The 26,481-nt window shown below is 42.1% G+C and overlaps 1 protein-coding gene across 3 annotated transcripts in view; it reads left to right on the top strand.

Moving 5' to 3' along the window:
- NAV2 (neuron navigator 2) overlaps window positions 1–26,481 on the top strand; it is a 769,613-nt gene that overhangs the window by 495,980 nt on the left and 247,152 nt on the right. For all 3 annotated transcript variants that reach the window (XM_012456498.2, XM_012456497.2, XM_012456495.2), the window contains one exon: window positions 16,939–17,011. In XM_012456498.2, the coding sequence (XP_012311921.2) occupies window positions 16,939–17,011 (73 nt within the window). The remainder of the gene's footprint in view (window positions 1–16,938; window positions 17,012–26,481) is intronic.

Genomic DNA, 26,481 nt, shown 5'->3' with positions numbered 1-26,481 from the left:
ACATGCTGCAGAACCAGAAAAGAATGAGGAAAAGTCCATAGGCCATTTAGAATTTAAAGCAAAGTAGAAAGAGCTCAGGGCCCAGATCAGCAGGAAGCATCCACTGCTTCCCGCCCAGGGCGGCACATCCACTGTCACTCTTATGTGTTGGCCATCATTCATGGTCTTTCAGAGATGGCAAGAACCTCCACATCTGTCGCTCTCTTCAGTCATGCCTGTTTAAAACTGCCACTGCCTCCCCATTTCCCTCTCCATACTCTTGAGCACAGAATAGAAGATCCTTCAAGATCTGAGTGCCATCCTCTCCTGCCACTTGGCCACTCAAACTCTATGCCCCAGTGAGAACAGATACCTTGTGGTATGCCAAAGAGGCCAAGTATTCTCATGCCTTTGTACTTTGATAATGTACATGGTACTTATTTACAGATAAAGTACTGTCCAGCCTGCCAGGAGTGACCTCCTGCTTGTCCCTTCCTGGGCAGTGTGACCTTTAATATTCAGGTCACTTGTTTCCTCAAGGAGTTGACATAATGAGGTGCCTATCATCTTTTGTGCCCCTAAGTGTCCTGTGCCTGCTTTTAGCCTAACACACTCTCTTGTGGTTGTCTGTTTACTCATCTTCTTGAAGGGAGATACCATGTCTTTCACTTGAGTATCCTAAGCATCTGTCATTTCAGTGACTGGCATATAGTCAGCATTTAGTAAACATGGGATGGGTAGATGGACAGATGGAAAGACCAAGGAGGGAACTGGCCTGAATGTGTGCATGTGGCTGGAGGACTGTAATATACCATTACTCTGATTTCATTATCTACAGCTCAGCAGTGCTCTGAGCACTCAGGATTAATTTGGAAGTTCTTTATAGGATTTAAGAAATAGATAAGTAGTGCTGTTCTAGAAGTGTCTTTCCTTAATTCTTTTCTTCCTTGTTTATCCAAAGGACCCAAATAGAACATTTTAATTACTCTCAGGAATTGTGGTTAATTTTTAGTTTGTTGAGTTTTTTGTGTTGCTTAAGTGAAGCACCCTCACAACCACCAGTTTATTAATGTTGATAACAAAAATGATAATAAGATACTGTTCTAAGTGACTTACATGTTTTAACTCATTTTGTTCTCATAACAGTCCATTAAAAAGAATAGAGAACTTAGACCTTGATGTCATTTGATGTGCTCTGCCAGGGACCAACTGTGGGTTGTGATAAAGAACCTCTCATTCTTTCCCCTCACACTGTAGTGCGTTCATCCCTGACTTTCTGCCATGCTTTCGTTTAATAATGTATAGCAAACACTTAGAACAGGTACTGTTTTTGATATTTTATCTGTAGTAACTGATTTTACCTTCCTAAACTCTATGAGAGCATATACAATTATTATTGCCATTTTATAGATGAGGAAACAGAGACAGAGAGCAGTTGAGCAACTTGCCTGAGGTCACACAGCTGATAAGTGGCAAGCTGGGGTTTGTTTGCTGGAAGCCTGGCTCGAGAGTCTACTCCCTTAACATATGCTATTCCACATGTAAAGAAATTGATTAAAGAAGAAAAAAAGACTCACTATGGGATGGAAAGACAAACATTCCATTTGTAACCCTAGCCCCTCATCTAGGCATAGGCAGAGGCTCAGGATGAGACATTCTGTTGTAGCAAGGAGATTAGGACAAGAGGAATAAGCATGGGCTCTGGGGTCAGGCAGACCTGGGTCCCACACACGGGCATGTGTGCTGGACAAGTTAATTGAATCTCTCTGAGTCTGTCTTCTCCTCTGGAAAAGGATAATGATGGAAGCTACCTTCTAGGGTTGTTGCGAGGGCGGTATAAAAGGCACCTGGTCTCATCTTGGCTCACAGTGAATGCACATGAGATGGTCATTCCCTGCCCTGTTTATAAGTCACATATTTTCTAACTATGGTACAGCAAAATATTTCTTCATATTCAAAAAGTATGCTCTCAGTGGGGTAGCTGAACAATGTCAACCCATCCTCAACAATGTTCACATCCTAATACCCAGAACCTGTGAATATGTTATCTTACATGATGAGAGACTTTACAAATGTGATTAAGGATTTTGAGATGGGACTACTATCCTAGGTTATCTGGGCAGACCCAATATGATTACAAGGATTCTTGGAGAGGCAGGAAGGTGAGAGAGATGTGACCACAGAAGCAAAGTTGGGGAGAGAGATTGGTGGATGCTAAGTTGCAAGCTTTGAAGGTGGAAGAAGGGGCCATGATCCAAGGAATGCAGGTGGCCTCTACAAGCTGGAAAAGGTAAAGGAAACAGATTCTCCTCTAGAGCTTTCAGGATGGATACAGCCCTGCCAACTCCTAGGTTTTAGCCCACTGAGACTGATTTTGGACTTCTGACCTCCAGAACTATAAGATAATACATTTGTAATGTTTTAAGCCACAAGTTTGTGGTTAATTTGTTATAGCAGCAGTAAGCAACTAATATACTCTGGAATTCATTCAAAATACCTTGCTGCATCAGAGAGTAAACTATTTGAGTTTTACATCAGAGGCTCATTTTGATGTAAATGTGGGTTCGTTGGAGTTCCAAGTTTCCTGAAACGTGCCTCCAATGTTAGAACACTTCAAAATGGAGCTTGCTGCATGGTACATTCAAAGCACATCACTGTAGGGAAGCATGTGGAGGACAGAGACCCACAGTTTTTATTTCCAGCATTGTGTCCACATTGTGGGCCAACACATATACTGAGCTGTCATGAAAGAGGCAAGCACATTTCATCTCAGTAATTAGAAGTGAATATTACATCTTCTGGACCTCTTTGCCAATGTAAACTCACAAGTAGGTACTTTGTTCCCCCCAACTAATGTATGTTTGTCTTGTAATTGACATAACATTTAAGCAAATGTTATGAGGGATTTACCATATTTTATATGCTATTTAATAACATCAAAGCTTTGTAATGGGAATGGTTTTTTTAAAAATCTCTTTCAGTTCAATAAAAATGTTTATATTCCCAGTACCTGGCACAGGCCTAGGTATGTTAGAAGTGCTCAGCTAATTTTTCGCAGATGAGAAAGCTCAACAAGAAGTGGTCCAATAATCCAGGAGTTTCCCAGAGAATGGAGTGACATGACACAGCAAATTTTAATATTTTGAATGCACTGTGTAAGTTTAACTACTCTCAAGAAATGGGAGATTCAGTCTCTTCTCTCACAATTTTATGTTTTAACTCAGTGATAAAGGTATATGAAGAGACATCAAAATAACAGATTATTTTCATTAACAAGGGAAATGGTGTTTGGGTTGGTAAAGTCTCCGATGGCAGTGCTCAAACTTTCTATATGAAAAGTACCTGGAGAGATTATTAAAATAGATTGCTCGACCCTAACCCCAGAGTTTCTGGTTCAATAGGCCTAGGGAGGAGCTGGGGACTTTTCATTTTTTGGCAATTTCCCAAGTGCTGATGATGTTGCTGCTCTGGTGACCACACTTTGACACATTGTCTCTGAGTTAAGTAACAAAGCCTCTTTGCCGGGATATAACTGAGCAAACATACATTTAAATATATATTAGTTTGTAAAGTTGTTTGCAATTTTAAAAGTTAATATGAGGGAATCCTTTTGCTTTTTTGGAAAGGATAGGATGCCTTCAAGCTTGTCCAACCCATGGCCCACAGGCCACCTGCAGCCCAGGATGGCTTTTAATGTGCCTCAACACTAAATTGTAAACTTTCTTAAAATATCATGAGATTTTTCTTTTTTGTGATTTTATTTTTAAGTTCATCAGCTATTGTTAGCATATTTTATGTATGGCCCAGGGAAGTCAAAAGTTTGGACACTCTTGCTTTAGACATTATTTTCTCTTAGAACTATTGTATGTTCCAAGTTGATATGATCTGAACTGTGCATGTGGTCATGGTCTGGTTGGAGTTTGAGGTGCCTTCTCTACCCCTTCCAGCTCACTTAACCTCTGTGACTTTGTTTCTTTTTCCACTGAACATTTGGGGTGATAATTATTTTGCACATTGGGCTTAAATGCCTGTATCCCCATTAGATATTAACTTCTTTGAGGACAGGAGTCACATCTGTCCACTTGCTCACACTGCCTAGCACCCTGATAGATGCTCGCTCACTAAGTGATGTTTAATGAAGAAATTCCCAACACACCTGCATCGGGACTGGGGTGTTGTGAGTGGCAACATGGTATGCTCAGGAAAGTTAAAGAATGTAGCAAATGTGAGGCTGACCGAGGTTAGGGTTGGGGGAAGGGAAACATAGCTACAGATCTGAGCTGAAAGAGAAATTGGATGGTGATTTATAACCATGTGGATTGTGGTTTATATAAAAGCCATCTGGGCCTCATGCTTGGATCCACCTCCCTGCATATGTCTTCATGGAGTTCTTATATTTCAGCCTAGCATCAAAGGGGTGGTTGTTTTTTTTTTTTTTTTTTTTTTTGGTATATGTGTTGTTTTTTAAAAATTTTTGCCATGAAGTGGAACTTAGCAAGGAATTCCTGTTTGCACTTTGTAAGGCATGGTTAGCCTATGGCATCTGCATGTTGGGAACTGGTCAGGTCAGTGGACAAATGCCAGTGTGCTCACTTAAGCAGAGAGTAGAGAATGGTGGCCAAAAAGCTAAGTTGAGGCACTTTTAAAACAAAAACTGAATGGATGCCAACAGTTAGATAAAAATCAATGTATTTCACTAAAATTGATCTGTGGGTTGACATGCAACAGGCAAAAAGTTGGCTAAAACTGGGTAGCAACTGCCCCCTTTAGGGAGGTATGGGCTGTTTGTCACAATCTCCACCATTCCCTATTGCCTTATACCCAGCCCCCTTTACTCATTTGTAACCTGCCCACCCCGCCGCATACATTTGAGGTTTTTGATCCCTAAATGATTGTATTCTCATAAGTATCCTGAGCTTCCTCAGCTATCCTAAGCACTGGCATATGGTAGCTTGAGAGATCACTGTTTTGGGAGCATTTTGATCTGGAAATAGGGCCTATAAATGTTTATATTGATTTAAATTATTCTTGCTTCTGAAGATTTAAAATACTAAAGAAGAACTTAAATATCTTCCCTGAGAAAATAACTTCTTCCTCTGTGAAGTGTCCTTTTTAAAATGTAAAGGTTGGATTTGGTTTGGATGGACTGATTACTGATTGCCTTGCTGTATTGCTGAAGTCAGAGGGCAGGAAAAATGACCAACCAAGGTGGTTATGTTTCTCCTCAGCTCTGGCAAAGCACTTGCCGTTTGGTTGTTAATGCCCCATGTTTGCACAGGGATTCATAGCTTACAAAACACTTCGTATTGTGTTCAAATTCTAACCCTGCTGTTTAATAGTTGTGACTTAAGAAGGCTCTTAAACACTCTGTGCCTCCATTTCCCCATCCGAGAAATGATAATAATATCTACCTTATCTAATGGTGGATTTAAAGAATCAAAATTAACTGATATAATAATGTATGGATAGAATGTAGCCCAGTGCTTCATGTTTCATAAGGATGCAAATATTGCCAGGAGTAACTGTCTTGCCTGGAGTAACTACTGGCAAGGTCTCTGTATGGCTTTCAAAAAAGGAGTAATTATCCCTATTTTTTGAAGGAAAAACTGAAGCTCAGGGAAATTAAGTACCTTGCCCAAAGGTGGCCAGAGAGCCCTGAAAAATCCACAGTTCCCTAGACTTCCATCTGGTCATTTGAAATCCTTAATTCCCCTGTCTACCCTTGAAATCTGCTCTTAGTAATAGCTCCAGTGGTGATGAAACTTTGAGATAAGTTGATTTTTCCTATTTCAGTAGCTTTCATGGGTGAGAGGGTTCCCGCATTGATGGGAACATGGTATCAGTTACACAGAGTTGGGTGTGGGGGCAGAACCTGTCCAAAATTTCATCTCATATACTTTATGCTGAAGGAATATGAAGGCAAGTAGAAAGGGGCATGCATTCTGGGTTTCCACTAAGGGACTACTCGTGCATACCTTTAGTGGGAGGTTTTCTGAAATGAGTCAACTTGGAATTAAAGTATCCCTCAGGCCGTCTTCTGTTTCTACAAGGAGACTGTACAGAAGAAACCCTCACTAGAGCAAAGAGCCTTTCACGGTTAGCCTGTGGATACAGTGTATCTTCCAATTTGGTCTTTTCCTCTACATACATTGCATAACCAGTCTTGTGAAAATCCTTTGAGAGGGATTTGCTGGGATTTGATTTAAGAATTTACTGGTTGCCTCCTTTTATGAATGATTGTCAAGTGCTCTCTCTTTATGATCACTCAGCAGTTTAATTTTAGCCCTTGGGGTGGGTGGAGGGAACCTTCCTGATATGTGGTTATATCTATAGAACCATATGAAATGACCGATATTTCACCATTTTTTACCTACAAAAATGGCAATTTTATCTAGTTCAACCAAAGACTTAGCAAGGGTGTAAATAGTAACAGAGATTAGCATTCTGTGATAACTTAAAAATTATCACTGTTTCTTCACAGGTGCATTAGGTATCTTGTAGCCTTGGAAAGCTCAGGGATATCCTGTAATGGAATCCTTCCTTGTCTAGTTTGTTCTCCTCTTTCAGTGGATTTTGACCATGACTCTGATGTTCTGGCTGTGGTAATAAGCAAAATGGAGAAATAGTTATTATATGGTTAATTATTTTTAATCTCATAATTCCTAATTGGTTGGCACGTAGCTCTTGGCCTTTATCACAGTTTTAGAATTTGAAACTATTGGCCAATTCGTTTCTTAGTATAAAATATTTTGTGTATTCCTTGCAAAGTCCCCCAGTGATCTAGGATTCAGTTGCAACTCCTTAGCCATGCCTACAACTAGCTTTTGAAATAAAAAATAGATTGAGGTAATGTATGTGGAAGTTTCTAGTATTGTGCCTGGCATATAATAATCACCCACTGATTGGTTGCAGAATTTGAAATTAGAGTGGAAACAGTGGTGATTTGGGGTTACATTTCTCATAGACATTAACATGATATGGTGTTCTATAAAGGCAGAGAATAACAGACCCAGGATCTCCATTCCAGCCATCCTCAGAGTAGGTGAGCAAAGTCCTAAAGGATTCTGAATTGAGTATTAAAGTATTCAAAGGTATTTGCTTGACTTTGTTTCCTGCTTATGGATACCACCAGGACAGGTCTTACATTTAAGTATGCACTATCAATAGAATTTCAGGAAATCCATGGATTGACTGTTCATGAACAACCAGAAGAACCATAAGCTGCAGATAGTGGCAAACTGGCTGAGCCACAAAGCACAAAGCTGACTTAGGCTGGTGTGAGGGAACTGGTACCAAGCTGAGGAGTGAGTTTCACTCTTGGCCTTCCTCTACAGATTATTCCATTACCATATTCCTTTATATCTACTTGTTTTTTGGGTATAACAATGTAGTCTAGTGGTTCTTCCAAAACTGAAGATTCACTGCACTCTAGAGATGTATCTACTCCTGAATTTCAAGGATCTGCTGCTGTATTTAATTTTGCATTTATATTCTGCTACCTCTTGAAGATTCTATGGTAGCTTATGGATTTAATCATTTAATATGGGAAAGATACCCCAAAAACAATCCAGACCTTTTAAAAAAGAGCATAGTGAATAAGTGTTAGCATTTGAGTAGGTGCCTCGATAAGTAAAGTTGTCCCTTAACATGTTTGTGACTATATGTTTAGTGGAGTGATTGTTTACTTAAAGTTACCTCTTCCCCAGGAGATTAGCTGCTCCTTGAGGGAAGGACCACACTGTCTTGTCTGCCTGCATTTGCTGCCCATTGAATAGGACTGAGAAGAGAGTAGATGCTCAATCTGTATTTTCAAGGAATGAATGAGACTGTCAGGTCCCAGGTAATTGCACTGAGCGAGATCTCCAGCAAGTGTCTGTAGTCCCACTCTGTCTACCTCTGTAGTCTGTCTTGCGGGACTGGAGTCAGATTTTCTTCTTAAAGCTTGAGTCCAAGTTTATTTCCTCCTCTGTGGGTAAAACCAATGTTTTCTGCAAAAGCTATTTGATTTTTAAAAAGTAGAATTGATATATGTATACATTGTATAATGATTTCCACAATCAAAGTAATTAATACTTCCATTACCACGCATGCTGTACCTTAGATCTCTAGAACTTGTTCATCTTACAACTGAAAGTCGATGCCCTTTGACTACCATCTCTCCATTTCCCCATGCACTAGCCCCCGGTCACCACTGTTCTGCTCTATGAGTCTATGAATTCAACTTTTTATAATCTCACACATAAATAAGATCATGCAGGATTTGTCTTTCTGTACGTAGATTATTTCACCTAGCATAATGTCCTTCAGGCCCATCCGTATTGTTACAAATGGCAGGATTTCTCTCCTTTATTACGGCTGAATAATATTTTATTGTGTACATGTACCACATTTTCTGTATCCATTTATCCTTTGATACATTGGACACTTAGGTTATTTTCATATCCTGGTAATTGTGAATAGTGCTGCAGTGAACATGACGGTGCAGATATCTCTTTGAAATACTGATTTTATTTCCTTTAGACAAATACCCAGAAGTGGGATGGCTGGATCTTATGGTAGTTCTATTTTTATTTTTTTGATGAAACTCTATACTGTTTTCCATAATGGACTGTTGACTCTCCTTAACCAAAACTATTTGCCTAAAAGGTCTTAGGGTTTCTCATATAACTCAATAGAAGAGACTTTGACTACAAAGCTTTTTGGATAAATAGTACTGGTTCTGGCAGGGTCAAAATGAATGCTAGTGACAAATTATGTATTTGTAGAAAGGCTGTACTAGTGTTGTATAATTTAACAAGTCTCAGAGTGTCTCACACTTCAAAATGATCTTTCACTTTCAGGAAATGCCACTGGTATGTAAAATTCTGCCATTATGAAACTACATGAAGAATGAGCCTTTTTAGGACTCTGAGTATGTGAAGTTCCAGACCATTGACATGTATCCACCCACCCAATCCTCTCAGTAATGCTGGGAGATAGATATCAGCATTTTCATGTTACAGATGACAAATCTGAGGGTTGAAGCAGTTAATGATTTTCTCGAGGTCTTGTGGGCAGTCTGTCAGGGAGCCAGAACCAGGTGTGGAGGAGTCCAAATCACATTCTTTTAAACAGATATTGTTGCCTAATAATTGCGGGCAGCAGGTAATGTGGGAAGCCAATGGCAGTCCCTTCTGTCTTGGTGTGAATTTGTTTATCAGCATCTTTTCAAGAAAAGAGTAGTGGAGAAGTAAGCATGACGTCAGGTGATAGAGAGTGCCCAGATTCCTGGAGAGCTGTGCTTGAGAGGAAAACCTAGGGGAGGAAACGGAAAGCAGATAAGCCTGTTTGATTCTCTGTTTCACCAGGGGCCAACCCAAGACACAGCTTTGGAATGTCCTGTCCTTAGAACTCTTGCCCAGGGTCACTCGTGCCTAAAATTACAATGCAGTAACAAAAACTACCAGTTGTTGGGCACATAGTAAACATCACAAATATATCCTCTTGTCTAATGACAAACACCACCCTGGAGGGTAGGTGTTATTATGCCCATTTTATAGATCAGGTCACTGGGTAACTTGCTGAACATCATAATTTACTAAATGCCAGAAACAAGATTTGAATCCAGACTTGTCTGAAACTAAAGTCTGTGTTATATCCTCTAATACCACTCCTTAGCCCTAATCATTCCCCTTTTGTGCTTGTGTCCAGCTTCTAACTCGAAGTCCTTGATTTGGAGCAGTGATCCCTTATGGAAGTGCTAGGATGTTTTAAGGAGAGTTACTCTGAAATTTTAGCAGGAGAAAGGATACACAGAATGGGGTACTGATTGAATGTACACAAAGGTTTCCTTGGGCCTTTCTGATGATGCTAGTCACCAGTGGAGTTTTTCCTCTTGTAGCATCTGCCATCTCTAAAAGAGAACAGAGTTCAATCATAAGGGTTTTTTTTATGGGAGCCTCCAGAGTAAGGACAGAGTTCTAGAACTTTAGCTACAACTACTCTCTCAGGTTTCTCTCTTTGTTTTAAGGGAAAAATTGAGAAGTCAGAACATAATAGGAAAAAAATATTCTAGCGACTTGGAAGCAAAGTGGAAAAATATAATCACTGGAGGAATTTGAGAATCTTGCTTTCAATTTTTTCTCTAGAGATAATTTTTTTGTATCCATATGGACTTACCCATTTGCTGTAAAGCAAAGAGACTCTTAAAAGGTTTTTTAAAAAGGGAATTTTTGACAACATCTTGGAAAGCTGAAGTTATAAATATTATAAACAGTGTGGTAGATAACATTGCCAAATTAAAGGCAGGAGCTGGGCAAGGCAATGGAGCAGAGGAGGAGAACTGGGAACTCATACGCTCTGACATGGGAACTCATACGCTCTGTCCAGCCCCTGATTCCCACATTCTTAAGCTTTCCTATTTCGAAGGCACCATGAGAGCTTGAGCTGGCCTGCTGTAAACTTCGATGCTTGAATGGCCAAAGCTGGGACAGAGTCATGGAGCCCCTCTTATGACGAGATGAAGTTGGCTTCCTTTATACATCAGCACATGTAGCTTACAGAAGGGCAGGCCCTGAATCTCCCAAATATTTCCATACTTAGGAGAATTGGAAGTACCACCATGCGTTTCCCTCATTTCTGAGGCCCCCTTCTAAAATTAAAACTGTAGTATCAGGACCCTGCAAGCTCTGCCCTATGGGGTTATGCATCTACACTATGCTCCATGAGACATGTGATCTTGTGAGGTTGCTAGGCCCCAACACTGATGGTGTGGACACACAAAAAATGAAGGAGAGCAAATCATTCGTAAGGTTGTGGCTTCTAGGAGTATAGAGGAAAGAGACTGATGACACTGCAAGACAGACATTTAAGAAGGCATTTCCCCAAAGTTCATTTTGCTTTTTGGTTTGGCTTCATGGTTTTTCCTTCTATTTTAGCTTTATAAAGGGACAGAGGAAGGGTTATTAGAAAGACATGGAGGCCTCTTAGATATGGAACAAACGTATTTCCAGTACATGTGACCACAGATGCTGATATCTGCCTCCCATCTCTTCCCTTCTCTGTGGCCAGCCCAGAAGCCCTGGGACCCCACCTTGAAGCCACTGTTTGACTCATCCCTAACGTGAAACAGCCCATCCTCCAGCTTTCAGATGGGAAGGACTTAGCTGGGCTGCTATTGCCAAGGTAATGGGGCAGGTTGAGGTACTGACAAGAGTTCTCAAGGAATAAAGAGACCCCTGCCTTCTCTCCTTCCCTATGTCAACTCCTTTATGTGGTCAACATGTCCCATGTGGCCCCATTTGCCCTTGCTCAAGTGACCTCTCATTGCCCTTCTCCCTTTCCCACCACGTTCCAGCCATTCTGACTTTTTGGGGTTCCCAGAATGTGGTATATTGCATCATGTATGGAGTCTTTCAGTATTAGATTCCTTAGGCTTGGTAGGTTCTTATTCTCCCCACTGTTGGTGCCTGGCTAATTCTTTAGGTCTCAGCACAAATTTCCCTTTCTTCTTTCAATCAACAAATATTCTTGAGTAGATCTATTATGTGCTGCACCCTATCCTAGGTCTTGGGGCTACATCAGTGAACAAAGCAGATTAAAAAACCCTATCCATGGACCTATGCACTGTCTCTTCCTTAAGAAATTCTTGCCTGTTACCCTCCCCACACCCTGCTGCACTCATAGGCTAGATTAGGTCTTTCTTCCTGTGTACACATTCCCAACACTCTCTTCTCTTTCATGGGAACCATAACAGCTTGTCATCAAGTACTTATTTGTGCATTCTTTATCTAATGCTGGTTCCCCTACATTAGACTGTAGATTCTACAAGGTTGGGGATTATGTCTGTTTTATTCACCACTGTATACTCAGCAGTACCACATTGCTTGACACCCAGTAGGTGCTGAGTAAATTGGGGTGAAGGAATAGATAAATGAATGGATGACAATCATTTTTGATGGCAAATAGCAATGTCAGGTATGAAAGTCCCATACACTTCTGGCAGGAAGTTGTTTGAGTTGACATATGAATTTTGTTAAGAAGCTACACTGCTTTCAAAGTCACCAGAACTTGCAGGTTCTTACTTAGCCTTGTCTGGAGTCTAAAGCTCCTAATGCCTAAGCTTTAGGCATTTCATGATTTACAAAAATGGTTGTGACCATGCCTGACTTTAATGCAGCAGCTGTTTGCCTCTCCTTCCAGACTGGAGATTTCCAAGGGACTTGGTGAGAAACTGTTAAACCATAAGAACTAAAGTTCCATTTATTTGGTATGCCCAGAATGTTGTCTTCCCCTAGGCTGTGGTAGCACCCATAGAGATGGTCTTCGTTTGCATTAATCATTTTCATGCGCTTTGCACTCAGCTACACTGGTATTCAGAGAAAAATGCTGCCATGACAACTGCCACAACAGATGGTATTTGATCAGTCTCTAAGCTACCAGGGAGATATATAGCAGTGCTTCCGAGGTTTGCATATTTTACGTTATCAGGAGACTCAAGTCCAGCCTTAATCACGATTGAAATGCAAAGTTTTCCATTTGCTTCCTATCGCCTGATTCTCTTTCCAGTTGTTTGGCATTTGTTTTGATTTTTCTAATGCCCTGGCTGTCCTGGGTGGGGAAATACTTCAGGATATGGGAGATGAAGGCTGCAACACACATAGCCCATGGAAGTTGCCCTGCAAGTCTGAAGTTCAGAGACTGTTGAGAAACTATTCGACTTTGGGATGGCGGTCTCAGCTGAGATTGGCAGAAAGGCTTAATTGCAGCCTCTCTCATGGATATTCAGGCACTACACAAGGTGGAGCCACATTTGCCCCCAAACAAAGGGCATTCTGGGGAAGTGCATCCTTGTCTTTGTCTGCCCCTTTTCGCTGCCTCAATACTTCATCCAACACCTCTCTGCTCCTGGAGTCTCCAAGCCACATGGTGGTTCCTTTTCTGGGTTTCCTCCTCTACCCCAGCTAATGCTGCAAATTCCAGCAACTTAGTCCCTGATCTCTTAGACCCATTTCTATGGCAACAACTACAATAGCTTCTCACCCAGTCCCCAGCCCCCTTCAACAACATTGGAATGTCAGACTTCCACAGATTTTTTTTCAGCTAATTTTGGAAAGTAGTTTATATTGGCCACTACATGCTAATGAACAAGTTTGGTCTTATTTACATACTTTGCTGTTTAAGAGTTTTTTCTCTCACTCTGCCTCCCAACTTTAATCGGATCCTCATCTTATGCTGTGTGTCTGGATCACACATGAGTCTTGTTAAAGATGGGCACGAGGACATCATTGTGCTGTAATGAGCACTGGGGTGCTGCCACTGTGGCTGTTCCCCTTTTGAGATATGGTAGGAGTTTGCAATTTCAACAGTACATGAAGATGGATTGTGTTTACCTGTACAGTATTTAGAAGAAAACCTTAAGGTGAATTTTAATCACAAGAGGGCCTGGATCAAAGAAACAATCTCTCCTTCTGATCTCCTTCCAAATGAAGCCAGGAGGTTGGAAGCCACATCTGACCCCATTCTGCTTCTCAGCCTCACTCTCTTCCTGGGGTGCAGATGAAAGAGCGTGGGTCTCAGCCGTCTTGTCAGGAGTGATTTTTAACCTTAATGGAATATTATTAAAGAGTGGATTTGAGACTTGAGGAATGTTTTTTGAACTCCTTCTGTGAACAGAGAAATCATAATAGAAAGGAAAAATTCAAGGCACTTGATGGACTTATGAATGATCTTTTAAATAATGACTAAGTGCTTAGTTTTAACATTTTCTGGAGTGCAGGCCAGCCATCTGGTTTTGGCTCTCTGTATTTCGTCTCTTCAGAAGAAAACATTGATGCCCTTAGGCCTTCTCTGTTCACCTAATAAAGGAAGATCCTAATGCTTCTCTTGTTTATGTGTTCTGATTCTTCTTGAGACACATGGGAATCAGGGTGTGTGTTGAATGGCTCTGTGAACCCTAGAGGAGGATTACCTAAATGCTGGCTCCTGTGTATGACAGGGAGGAGGACCTCCTGGTTTCTCACCCAGCTCTGCCATTGACATTTGACCTGTGTAATCTTGGTCAAAAATATGCCCTCCTTACCTCACTTTCTCTATCACGTAATACTTGCTAAAACCAACACCATCCAAAGAATTGAGTATCATGCTGGCACAGAGCAGACATCTACACAATGATGTTGGCTGAATGAATGCTTGAAAGAATCCTGTAAGTCAGGGCTTCTTAATCTCAGCACTGTTGACATTTTGGCCTGGATAATTCTTTGTTGTGAGAAGCTGCCCTGTGCATTGTAGGATGTTTAGCAACATCTTGGCCTCTATCTGTAAGATGCTAGTGGTACGCTGCCCCATTGTGACAGCCCAAAATGCTGCCAGACATTGACAAATTGGTCCCTCACCTCCACCCTCTCTCCCTAGCCAGTGGAGAACTACGGATCAAAATTATGAAATTCTATGAAAAAAAAATGAACAGGACTTCAAAAAGTTAACAAAGAAGAAGTATTTGGGTAACTTATTTATAATTATTCATCCTTTTAATAGAATCAGACATTAAAAGAAAGTCCAGCAGATGGTTGAATTGAAATGTATCAAGGCTAGCCTTACAAACAGGCACTATCATGTACTTTAAATGATGCTGTGTGTGTTGAATGTTCCATAAATATAAGTAATATACTTTATGCTTCTTGGAATGTGAGTTCTATAGAAATAGTGTTGTAGTAGAGCAGTGCTTTTCTTGAATGTGTTGGCGGTTGTCTTTATTTTTTTCTTCAGTGCCATATTGCTGAACTATTGCTGAAAAAACTTAACCCACCTCATCATCCCACCTCCATGACACTTCCCAGGATAAATTTCAAGTCTACTATTTTTGATTTCGCAGTAAGAGATTCGGGGATAGTGAGCTTTTGCTTTTTCTCACTTTCCATGGGGACGTAATTGCCAAAGCCTCACTTATCAGCCATGTGCAAGATATTATATAAAAGATGGAGGAGAGAGTGATAGGAAAAGGCAAGCAGAAGAGGGATTTTATAATTTTATTATGATTTAAATACTATTGTCTCTTTCAGGGGGCAACAAATCCTTTTGAGTGGATTTTGTATATTACCACTGTGTACGACAGTAGAAATAAGGACTGATAATTAACATTTTTTTCTCAAAAGCAGGGTTTCGTGGTATGGTGAAGTAGCATTTAGAGATTTAACTGTTATTACACTTACAAATGGGAGCAGATTTCTCCAAGACATCACACACAGGGCATTCCCAGCCATTCTTTTCTTTGCTTCCCCTTTCCCCATTCCCTCTAAGCCAGAGCACCTGGTTGTCTGCATTTATGTAAATGGAGGCTCCTATGTATGACAGGGAGGACCTCCTGGTTTCTTACCCAGCTTTGTCGTTGACATTGACCTGTGTAATCTTGGTCAGAAATCTGACCTCCTTACCTCACTTTCTCTGTCATGTAATACTTGCTAAAACCAACACCATCAAAAGTAGTCATCCATGGAGCTGGACGGAGGAAAGGAAAGATGAAAAGAAAACTCTCCTTTCCTCCATGTATATTAGAAAGGATTTTCTGCAATGCTGGCAGGCATAATGCATAGCATCAACATTTAGTTTGCAGCAAATTGCATTCTGCCCTTTTTTCTAGAGATGAAAAGCTGTCTCCCAGATCAGGACCCTTGAAGCGTGAGATAGAGGTTGGAAAGGAGATGAGAACCTGTGCTAAAAATGGAAGGATGGAGTAATTTCAAGCTCAGGGTTGAGTAGAGTCTATAATATGGGTGCAGTTTTATTCAGGTGTCCCCATAGCTTAATTTAAAGCACTTGGAAGATGTGACGACCAGGAATAGATAAGGAAAATGCCTAATGTCAATGGGCGAGTGGATGTGAACTTCAGAAAGACTGCCTTGGAGCTAGACTCTACTCAAATTAGAGCTCTTAAATGTAGACACTTTACATTTTCTGTGGCTATGAAGGAGTATTGGTAAATTGCTTGGGGATGAAGAGAAGGGTCACATTATACTGTGGAAGGCAATCGTTTATTAGTTCAAAATAAATTCCATGGGTTAAATACTGATTTGAGTTTGTAGGAATGTTGAGTTTGTAGGAATGTTGAATTTGAGTTTGTAGGATGGAGCCTGGGAAGTAATGAGGGGTGGGGTGGCAGTGGAGGGGAATGAGTGGGGTCCGTATTTAGAAATGCAAAGTGTGTGAAATTCAAAGATCCCTGTGCCAAGTCAAAAGCAATTTCTTTTACTTATGGTACCCATTGACATTAATCAAGCCAGAACATTTTCCTTTAAACCAAAAAATAATTAGCCCTGACAACTGAAGTCAAATTAGCCTCTTGGGAATGACCTAATTGTTCTTTCGGGAAAGCTGGACACTGGCTTGCCCTTGGCTATGGCATCAGCCCTGGCAAACCTGGGAGGTCTCGCAGACTCTGGCAGGTCCCTTCTTGCCACAGAAAGCACAAAGGACAGAGGGGTTCAGGAGGTCACAGCCCTCCCTAGTCATCTGCAATGCCTGCCATCCGGAGAATTTTGTGAGTAAATGCTACCCAGATTCCTGCTAAAACTCCCATTCACTGTTTGTACATTCGACTGCCTGCCTCTTTAGTGACTGGAAATTTCTCACAGCTGCTGGTAGATGGGTGGGTTCACTAACCTTGTCCCCACCTCCATTTTTCTGGCAACTGCTCAAGTTTTCAGGATTGCACTGGTGGTGACAGTGATCAAGATGAGAGCTCCGATTCCACCCTGGTTATTTTTGGCAGCTGTGAGCAATGCAAGGCCTCGACTTTTGGCCTATGTGGTTGGGATATTGGGTAACCTTTTCCTGTGCAAGTACAGACAAAGGAGAGTCCTATCCTGCGTTCATTCATCCATCGGCCATTTTTACAGCATTCTGTTTGTCCGTTGTCTCTAATAAGAGATGGCTCTGGAGAAGCTGAACATTTATTAAGTGTATATTGTTGTTTCTCCCCTCTAGATTGAAAACATAGATGCCTGCTTGAATTTCCTGGCAGCTAAGGGAATAAACATCCAGGGGCTGTCTGCAGAAGGTGAGTCAGAGCGCTTATCACGAAGTTGCCTCTTCATCATTAGAAATACCCACCTGTTACTTATGAATGATATTAACACCATTAAGACAAGGGATGTTGGTGGGCTCCTCTGGTTTTGTTTTCCTTTAGGTTGCTCAATGCTTGCCTAGACTTGGGGATGCCAATGTTATTACTCTCCAAAGACTCACTCCAAGAATGTGGATTCAACCATACCAGCCACCTCTGCAAGAAACTGAGGGTAGTGAAGAGGAAGCTTTCCTATTTGAGAAAGAATTGCCTAAACAATGCTGATTTGATTTAACTGTCTAGTAATTCAGTTAATTATCAAGTCAGGCCTTATCTGTGGGAGAGAGCATGCTTCACCAGCACATTTCAGCTGTACAGTTCCCAGGGAAAAATGCTCAATCCTTATCTCTCACTTTTATTAGAGAAAGCAGCACTTTTTCTTGCTTTTTTTTTAAAAAAAAAGAAAGCATGTGATTTATTAATGCAATGCTATGTATTTACATCGTGATTAGTTTTTAATTAACTTAAATTTGGTGGCTAATTATCATATTAGTGTTCACCGGTATTTTGCTATTAAATTAGTTATTGGTCTGGAGATGGCTGGTCAGAATTCTCAGCCATGTCAGACAACATCTCAGCCTGAAACTTTCACACTGTGTCCTGTTTGTAAATACAAGCAGCTGCCAGCTCAGAGCTGCCATAGGCCCAGGCATCCTCCCAAGCTCATTAGGCTGCACCTGCCTCCAGTTTTCCCAGAACAGGTAAAGCAGTTTGGGCTTCAGATGATAGTGCCTTTCCCTAGCAAGACTGGTTTTTGAAAGGATGCCTGTTAGCATGGACTCTGGTGGTCAGGGTGGAGCAGAGGAGAACGATGAGAAAGGAATCAGCCAAATGGAGCAGGTAAGTTTGCAAGCATGGTGGATTCCATCTGGGACCTGTTTCTTGCCTTTGCTCTGCTACATGGTGAAAGCTTGGCTTTCCTGGCTGCGTTTCTGAGTGGTAGTTTCTTCTGGTATTGGGGGTGGGTGGCATAAATGGTCACTATTAGTGTCTCCTGGGTGTGTTGTGTCTCTGAATGGGACTGTTGGAATTCCCTAATTGGGAACTCTGATGTGCTGGACGTGTCCCCAGTCAGGCCTGGCCACACTGCTTCCAGAGATGACAGTAGCAGTTGTAGTCAGTCCTAATCCCAGAGGATTCCCCAGCTCTGGGGTACTGACCTTCATCCATGGGGATGAGATCAGGGCTGGCTGACATGTGGAATATGCTTTGCTTGGGGGTGGGGGTTTAATGGGAGTAGGAAGATGCAGATTCCCATTCAGAGGAGCACATGATTTCCTCCTGGTAGAGAGTTCTTGTGCTGGCTGGTAGGTGGCAGGGCATGCTCCTCCTAGTTTCTGGGAGTGATTGGACTCCTGGGACTGGCCTGTGTCTCCCAGCAGAGCACCAGCAGGGACTTTTATAGAGGTGTACTTGGCAGCAGGACCTCTTGGGTATGCAGACTCTGCAGGCCTACTTCATCCTGCCTGGCTGGGAGTGACCCCTGGCCACTCAGCCATCTACCCACTGTCCTGACTTCTGCTTCATTTGCTCTCTCCATCTGCCTCATCCTCTTTATACCCCAAGGCATAGAGAATCTATACAATAAGTATTTGTTGAGTGAACAAGTACCAACTGTGCTTTGAAAGATCTTATCTGTTTTGGCTTCAGTTCTCACAACTAAATTTGGAGTTTGTAACAGCCTCAGTTTACAGATGAAGAAACTTTGGCTTAAAGAGGTTATGAGTGGCATCCCTGAAGCATGTAGCTGGAGAGTGGCAGAGCCAGGATTTTCACCCAGTTCTGTGTGATTTCAGAGCTCATGATCATGGCATCTTCTGGGACAGCAGGTGGATAAAATCTAGGCATGCCATGTAAAGGTAAAAGAAATGAGATTTAGAACTCTTTATTATCTGGAACATTGTTTCAGAAGATGTTACAGCTCACGGAGGCACATCATGCAGAGAGACACTCAGCTCTCTGCCCCTTTTCAACATTGAGATGACCATTGGAGGCTCTGAGCATGGAAGAGCATACCACAGCCACTGTGCTGTGGTATCAAGCCATTGTGGTATAACCATGAAGGAGTTTTATGGTATTTCAATAACTGCTTTAACTGTGCTATGTTAAACCCCCATCCTTCCTCCTGGGTCAAGACTCACTTAATGATATTTTGGCCAGAATGCATAATTCTTTAGCCATCTTCAAGTTATTACAATTTTTTATGCCCATATTTATGACTCAGTCATGTTCATTTTTAAATGTCAATCTCAGACTCTACTCAAAGCTCTTTACCCACACTCCCTCCAGTGCAAATGGCTTTGGGAGTTTGAAGAGAGATGGGGGCATGGCAGCTAGACTTTCTCTCCTTTCCCCATCCCATATTCTTGTGCCTGAGCCCCCAGGATTGAGGCAGCACCGAGGAGGCAGAGTTCTGCTTCTGGGGCAGGTGCTGTCCTCCTCAGTAGACATCACTGCCACTGTCTTACCTGGTAGTCTCAGCAGGCCCTGCTGACCAGGACTCAGTCCCATGCAGCTCCTGGGGCACTGGTGGTCTTCTGTGAGATTTGGCCAGATTTTTCACCTGAGTCTTATGATCCCTCCAATACCTACCATAGGACTAGCAGGAACATGTGGGCTCCATTTTCCACTTGCACTGGGTGGAACTGCAAGGCCTCCTGTCACCTGGCAGCAGTCCTCCACCAGACAGTCTCTCTCTGGTTCTTTTCCCTACTCAGGTGGCCAAGGGGCAGATCAGCCAAGTCTCTGCTAAGCGAATGTCCAATTTGGGACTGGAATGCGGGACCCTCCTTCTTGCCAGCACTCCCCACTTTGAGCGATTCTCAGAGCTACCACTCCCTTGACTTCAAGGGGCCCAAGGACTCTGCTGCCTTGCCTCCTTGGTGAAGGGAAGGAAATATGCTTTCTCCATGATCATCAAACATTGTCTCCCCAAAATGACATTCTGTCATCTAGATCTTCTTATATTAATTTTTTTGGAGGATGGGAGTGATGGTGATATTAGTGGTGAGACTGATTGTGAACTGCTGCAGTCCTTTGGGAAAGTGGCCCCAATGTCTGTCACATCCTCGAACTTATAAAAAGCAAGGATACTTAGAGCCTTTTAGCCTCAAATTGGGCCTTTTTCACAATTTCAGGGTACAGGCAATATCTCATTTGACATGTTAAATTACGGGAATAGATTTATTGAGAGCTTACCACATGTCAGTCACTGAGCTAAGTGCTGTGCATATTTATATCTTACTTAGTACTCCCAGCAACCTTTTGGGTTCAGTATTAGTACTATCCCCATCATACAGATGAGCAAACCAAGGTCCAAAGAGATTAAGCTGCACATTAAAAAAAGGAGGCCCACAAGGTCAGCAGTGGCTAAGCTACCCGCATCTGCTGATTCAAAGGCCTGGTGTTTGCTACTGCACACCACTGCCTATATTTCTATCCACCTGCATAACTACTAGAAAAGCAATGTGGTGTATTAAACAGTAATGTGGATTTAATGCTTTTTGTTTTCCTTTTGAAGATGACTGAGAGCCCTGAGGCTCCTTCTCTGATGAAAAAACATCAGCGATTGGAAGTCCCCATAGATACATCTCCACCCTTTCCCAGTGACTAAAGCTGGGTTTGCACTCAGGAGGGTGTACGCACCTGTCCTCAAAGCATTTCAGCAGCTCAGGCCTGCCCCGACCTGCCTGCTAGAGAGCCATAGGGAGCCTTTGATCCAGGGCATAGACGACGGATGCTTGAGGGCAGAGGCTGCAGGCCTGAGTGAGCCCCATGGAGGTGCTGTTGGTCTGGGGAACTTCCCTGGACTAGGCCTTTCTGCCCCATCAGTGTTCCTGAAGATTGAACTCATCTATTTGCTCTTGGAGACTTGCCAGAGTCCTGTGAGCTTGGGCCTCCCTTTGCCCTGGGATGATGATCAAGACCCCCCACCAACCCTTCCCCAGAACACACCACCTGTCACAACCATCTGTAAGCCTGCCCCTATGAGGAAGGATGGCCTTTGTCTCTGGCCGTTTTGAGAACACCTGAGGTTTGTGCTATCTGGCCCTGAGCCCATCCTCCTGCAATGGAGAAGCGGAGGTTCGGGAGTAAGGCACATTCTGTCTAGTTCAGCAAGCGTTTTCTGGGCACATTTCATATGCCAGGGACAGTGCTAGGTACTGGGGTACACCGGTGATCAAGTCAGTCATATTAAACTAACCTTGATTCCAGTTAATAAGAGAGAGCTGTGTTAGTGATAAGCACAGGATCCAGTGATTACCAAAAGAAAGCAAATCAACTTTTCCTGTGGCTCTCAGTGGAGCTACATAGAGGTGGTGATGTTTCCCTCCAGGGTTTCATGGGATGAGTAGGCATTTGCCAGACAGGAAAGGAAGCTGAAAGGAAATCTAGACAGAAGATCAGCATAGATAATATTAATATGATGGGGGCAACCTTGCAGACATTGGATCAACAAAAGTAGGAACATCCTTCCAGGTAGAAGCAGTGTATACTTTGCAGTGAAACCAGTTGCTGATTTGGTTAGCTCAATCCTGGGTTTGCTGCCCTGATGGCCAGAGAGCTAGGTACTGAGTTTGCTCCTCCTTTCATCCCAAGCTGGAAAGTAGGAGGTCTTTCTGGACCGTAGGGTGAAAGCAGCAGATGGAATGTTTCCATTTCCTCCTACCTGTATCACCTGAGTATGGCATTGCATTGACTGGGACCTTCAGTTTCTGTTTCTTAGCAGAAGGGGTCCCATGGGCTGTGCTCCCACCCTATCATCCCAATTCTCCTATAGGTAGAGTCATTGGCAGGCTTGGCGAGCAGCAAGACCACAGAGGGCTGATGAGTGGTGGGCAAGTTAAGTGGTGAATGCCGGTAATGCAGTTGCCCCAACTGCAGGGACAATGCTGCAGAATCTATAGCCGTTGATCAGCTGGGTGAGCATCACACAACCATGGCTCAAGGGAATTGAATAGGAGTTCTGCAGCTCTGCAGTCTGCACAGCCCTCCCTTTGGCTTAGAATCCCTTATACCCTACAAAGCAGGTTTCTTTGTATTAGATTATTTCAGCACTTGTGCCGTTGTAAACCAAACCTAAAGTTTCTCTTTAAAAATGTCAAAATAATTTCTATTTATCTTACTCTTCATGCCTGACATTACTCACAGGATCTATGCAGACCAGGGCCAGCCAATAGGAAGAAAGTGATTAGAACCCAGAGAAAGTGGAGTCAAGGCAATACTAATTCAAATGGAAATTGGAATATGAGAATATGGCCCATGCAGTTTGCTTTTCGGTTGTCACAAGAGTGGCCACAGGAAGAAAAAGAACAGGGCTCCAGTTCTGGTTTAGCCACAGCTGGCTAGTGTCTCCTTGGGCAACTGTATATCAGTTCTCTCTAGATATACACATTTTTCCTTCTCTAGAAGTCCAGAGGGTGAGATTAATCAGCTACAAAATAATAACTCCCTTTCCAAAGCCTTGAGGAATGGCATGAGGGAAACATTCTTGTGGGGCTTTGGGTTTTTTTTTTAGGCTTCCTGTGGAGCTGGCTTATCAAGCCTCACAAAACACAGACAAATACCATTTGGAAATATGGAAAGAATATAATTCTAGCTATTTTGGATAATATCTGTTATAGACCACCCATGGTAGAAGCTGTGTGGCTGTCAGCACATTCAGCACGCTGGAGTTTTTGTAATCTGAAAAGAAAATTAAATAGTTGTAATGTCCATCAATTGGTGAATAGATAAACATAATATGGTGTATCTAAATGATGGGACTATAAAGACTGACAAATGCTCTAACATGGATGAACCTTGAAACACTATGTTAAGTAAAAGAAGCCAGATGCAGGCTGGGCACAGTGGCTCAGGCCTGTAATCCCAGCACTTTGGGTGGCTGAGGTGGGCAGATCACCTGAGGTCAGGAGTTCGAGACCAGCGTGGCCAAGGTGGTGAAATGCTATCTCTACTGAAAATACAAAATTAGCCAGGCATGGTGGTGCATGCCTGCTTAAGCAGGAGAGTCACTTGAACTCGGGAGGCAGAGGTTTTAGTGAGCTGGGGTCGTGCCACTGCACTCCAGCCTGGATAACAGAGTGAGACTCAGTCTCAAAAAAAAAAAAAGATGCAAAAAATGATATACAGATGCTCCTTAACGAGCCATGGGGTTATGTCCTGAGGAACCCATCGTTAAGTTGCAAATAAATGCATTTAATACATCTTACCTACTGAACATCATAGCTCAGCCTGGCCTACCTTACATGTATGTGCTCAAAGCACTTAGATGAGGCTACAGTTGGGCAAAATCATCTAACGCACAGCCTATTTTATAATAAGATGTTGAATATCTTATGTAATTTATTGAACACCATACTGAAAGTGAAAAACACAATGGATGTATGGATACTTGAAATACAGTTTCTACCGAGTGCCTATTGCTTTCACATCATAGTGAAGGTGAAAAATTGTAATTAAAACCATCACAAGTCAGGGACCATCTATATTGCATGATTCTATTTATGTGAAATGTCCCAAAAAGGCAAATCTGTAGAAACAGAAAGCAGATTAGTGGTTGCCTGGAAGTGGGTTTGGGGATTGATTATAAATGAGCATGAGGAATCTTTTTAGGATAGAAATACTCTAAATCTAGAATTTGCTAAATTTACTAAATATCATTACATTGTACACTTAAATTGATGAAATTTTACCTCAATAAAACTGCTTTAAAAGCCAGAAAGATTACCACTGAGCTTTCTGTAATGTTGGATCATTCATGATTTTCCTTTCTGAACACCAGTGACTGTGGCGTACAGGGGGTGAGCAGAGAGAATGGACCACTTCTTAGGCTTCCTTTGGGTGAAAAGCTCTGTAGTGGGTTCTAAGGAGGCTGCAGATAGAATGGCCACATTTTCTCAGCCAAAAAGGGAAGTACAGGGTCAGGCAGTATCCTAGATGTACTCATTTTCTCATTTTATCTTCAATTAATTCCCAAAGCAATCCTATAGGAAAGGTACAGTAGGACATATGCCCATTTGAAAGAAGAAAACTGAGGCTCAGAGAGATTGAATCCTGTAAAATCTCAAAGTGTATAAATGAGGGACTATAGAGATGTAACCACAAATTTTTCTTGCTTCAAAAATGAAAGATCTTTGTTATAAAAATGCTGCCTCCTAAGAGAAAGTATATTTATTGGAGGAGTACTATAGTCTCTGACCAATGAACAAATGTTTTAGAGAACAGTGGCCATTCTGGGCAGTAAATGACTAAATGACCATGGTAGGAAGAGAATATAAGACTGGCTCCATTTGTCTGTACTAGGATTGGGCTGATAGGTTATGGAGGGTGCTGATGTGAACGTGCCTACTTTTTGTTTTTGCAGTGGACAACCCCTAACCCCCCAAATGCTGAATTGTTAGTTTCTCTCCTCTTGTCTTTTCTTGCATGGTTAGGAAAAAATGCATTATGGAATGCTTGAAATCCCAGAAAAATCAAGAATACTTAAATGCCTGCCAGCTAGCTTAATAAAACATGATGGGTATACAAGTAAGGTTATACAGTACTAGGAAACTGGACCCTGAGTCAGAAAACCTAGATTCAAATCCCAGCTCCAGTGTTTATTACCTTAGAGAAGTCATAAAACCTTTCTGAGTTTCTGTTTCCTCTTATGTGAAAGAGGGATAATGCTACTCACTTCCCATGTTGTAAGGATTAAATGAGATCATGCATTTAAAGAGCTTAGCCTGATACACACTGGTCAATAGTGGCTCTTATTGTTATAAACTATATGACCTGATAGCTGTACAAGGCACTAAAAATAAATCTTACATAGATTCCTCCTATCCCCATAATTAGCAGTATTTTCTCCCTACAGTGAATTCAGTTTTGAGGGGAAATTGTTTTCTTAAGTTTAATAGGCACTAACATGCATGTTAGCCCTTGATTGGCTTATCTTGATTTTTGTCCCTAGCTCTTGTCATTGCCCAGTTGAATGACTATCGATATGTCACTTCACTTTGTGGGCCTTTGTTTTCCCATAAGTAAAGTGAGTAGCCAACTGACTTATTTCATCCAAGCCTCACACTCTAATTCTCATGTATCACTGAGAACATTTGGAAGCAGAAGTGGAACATGCTACAGGTGTGTGCCTCTCCTTTGGTTTCCTTACTGTGGAGAAGGAAGCATGGCTGAAGAGTTAAAGCTGAATTACCAAAAGAGACTGACGGGCTAGCCTACTCCTTGAACCTTTCTCTGCTGCACACATCACACAGAGTGGTTTATAAGCAGTCGTTTTGCATCCTGACTTGTCCACATCAGTCCTGGCTACCAGCTGTGGTCCTGATATAATTAAGAGCTCCCGACTCCCTGGCTTTCATTCTCAAAAGTATCATAGTTAGCACAGTAGATTAAAAGGTCACCATTGTAAAAACTGTCATTTTTAAGGTATGAAGCTGGAGCTGTATGAGAATCTCATTCGGTATTCTGGGGTTATAGTCATATTGGTTATTACCAAGACAAGTGAAGGACTTCACTGTTTAAAGAGTGCTTTTACCTAAATGTTCTCATTTGTTCTGCAAAACAACCTTTGCAATGGGGCAGAGTCGTGTCAACGTATTGCCCTTTAACTGTGGTCCAGAGAGATTAAGTGACTTGTCTGGGATTGCACAGCTAGTAAGTGATAAGAATACAGATTGGAACTCATGGCTTAGGTTTTCCAAATGCTATGCTCTTGTCTACTTTGTCCAGTGATCAGAATCTGCTGGCTTCCAAAGAAGGGTATGAAGACTGGATTCTAGAGGTTTGTATTGTCAGTTTCTTCAGAGCCTGGAGATAGGGATGCTCCAAGGGGAAGTAACTCAGCCTGACCTAATCAGCAAATCACACCGGGCAAAGGCACTGGCAGGGCGCCCTTCCTCCTCTGCATGGAATAGAGCTTGCTTCTGAAAGGACTCCATTCATACCTTCTGCCTCTCAACTGGGCCTTGGAGGAAACTCTTTTTCCTCCACTAGCAGCCTCTTTCCCAGCCCAGGGCTAGCATGTTAAGTGTGCATTACCTACCCCTCTAACAAGGCCTTTGAAGATTTTTTGTTTCTGATCTGTCTTTCCCCCCTTCTCAGTTAAGAAAAACTTATTCTAGGGTGATAGGAAAGCAGAGAGGGCCAAGTATGTTTGCCCCCAAGGTTCATTCTCCTCTGTCCCTCATGCTGGGTGGCCCTAGAACTTCACTCTCAGGGTCTGCTCAGACTCTGGCCATCTGCATCTAGTATTAACTGCATAGAAAGGAAGGATCGCCCAAGGAGAAGCCCCTGACGAGCTGTAGCCTTTGCCTGTGAATAAATATTTTATTCTCCTCTGCAACTCTTTATGCATGCCTTGAGGCAAATGCATTTTAACATTGAAAAATATTGTCTGGAGTAAA

This window comes from Aotus nancymaae, unplaced genomic scaffold (assembly GCF_030222135.1).
Source record: "Aotus nancymaae isolate 86718 unplaced genomic scaffold, 86718_ANA_hifiasm-v0.15.2.pri h1tg000059l, whole genome shotgun sequence".
Taxonomy (NCBI): Eukaryota; Metazoa; Chordata; class Mammalia; order Primates; family Aotidae; genus Aotus; species Aotus nancymaae.
The sequence above is the reverse complement of the archived record's forward strand: the minus strand, read 5'-3'. Positions and strand labels throughout refer to the sequence as shown.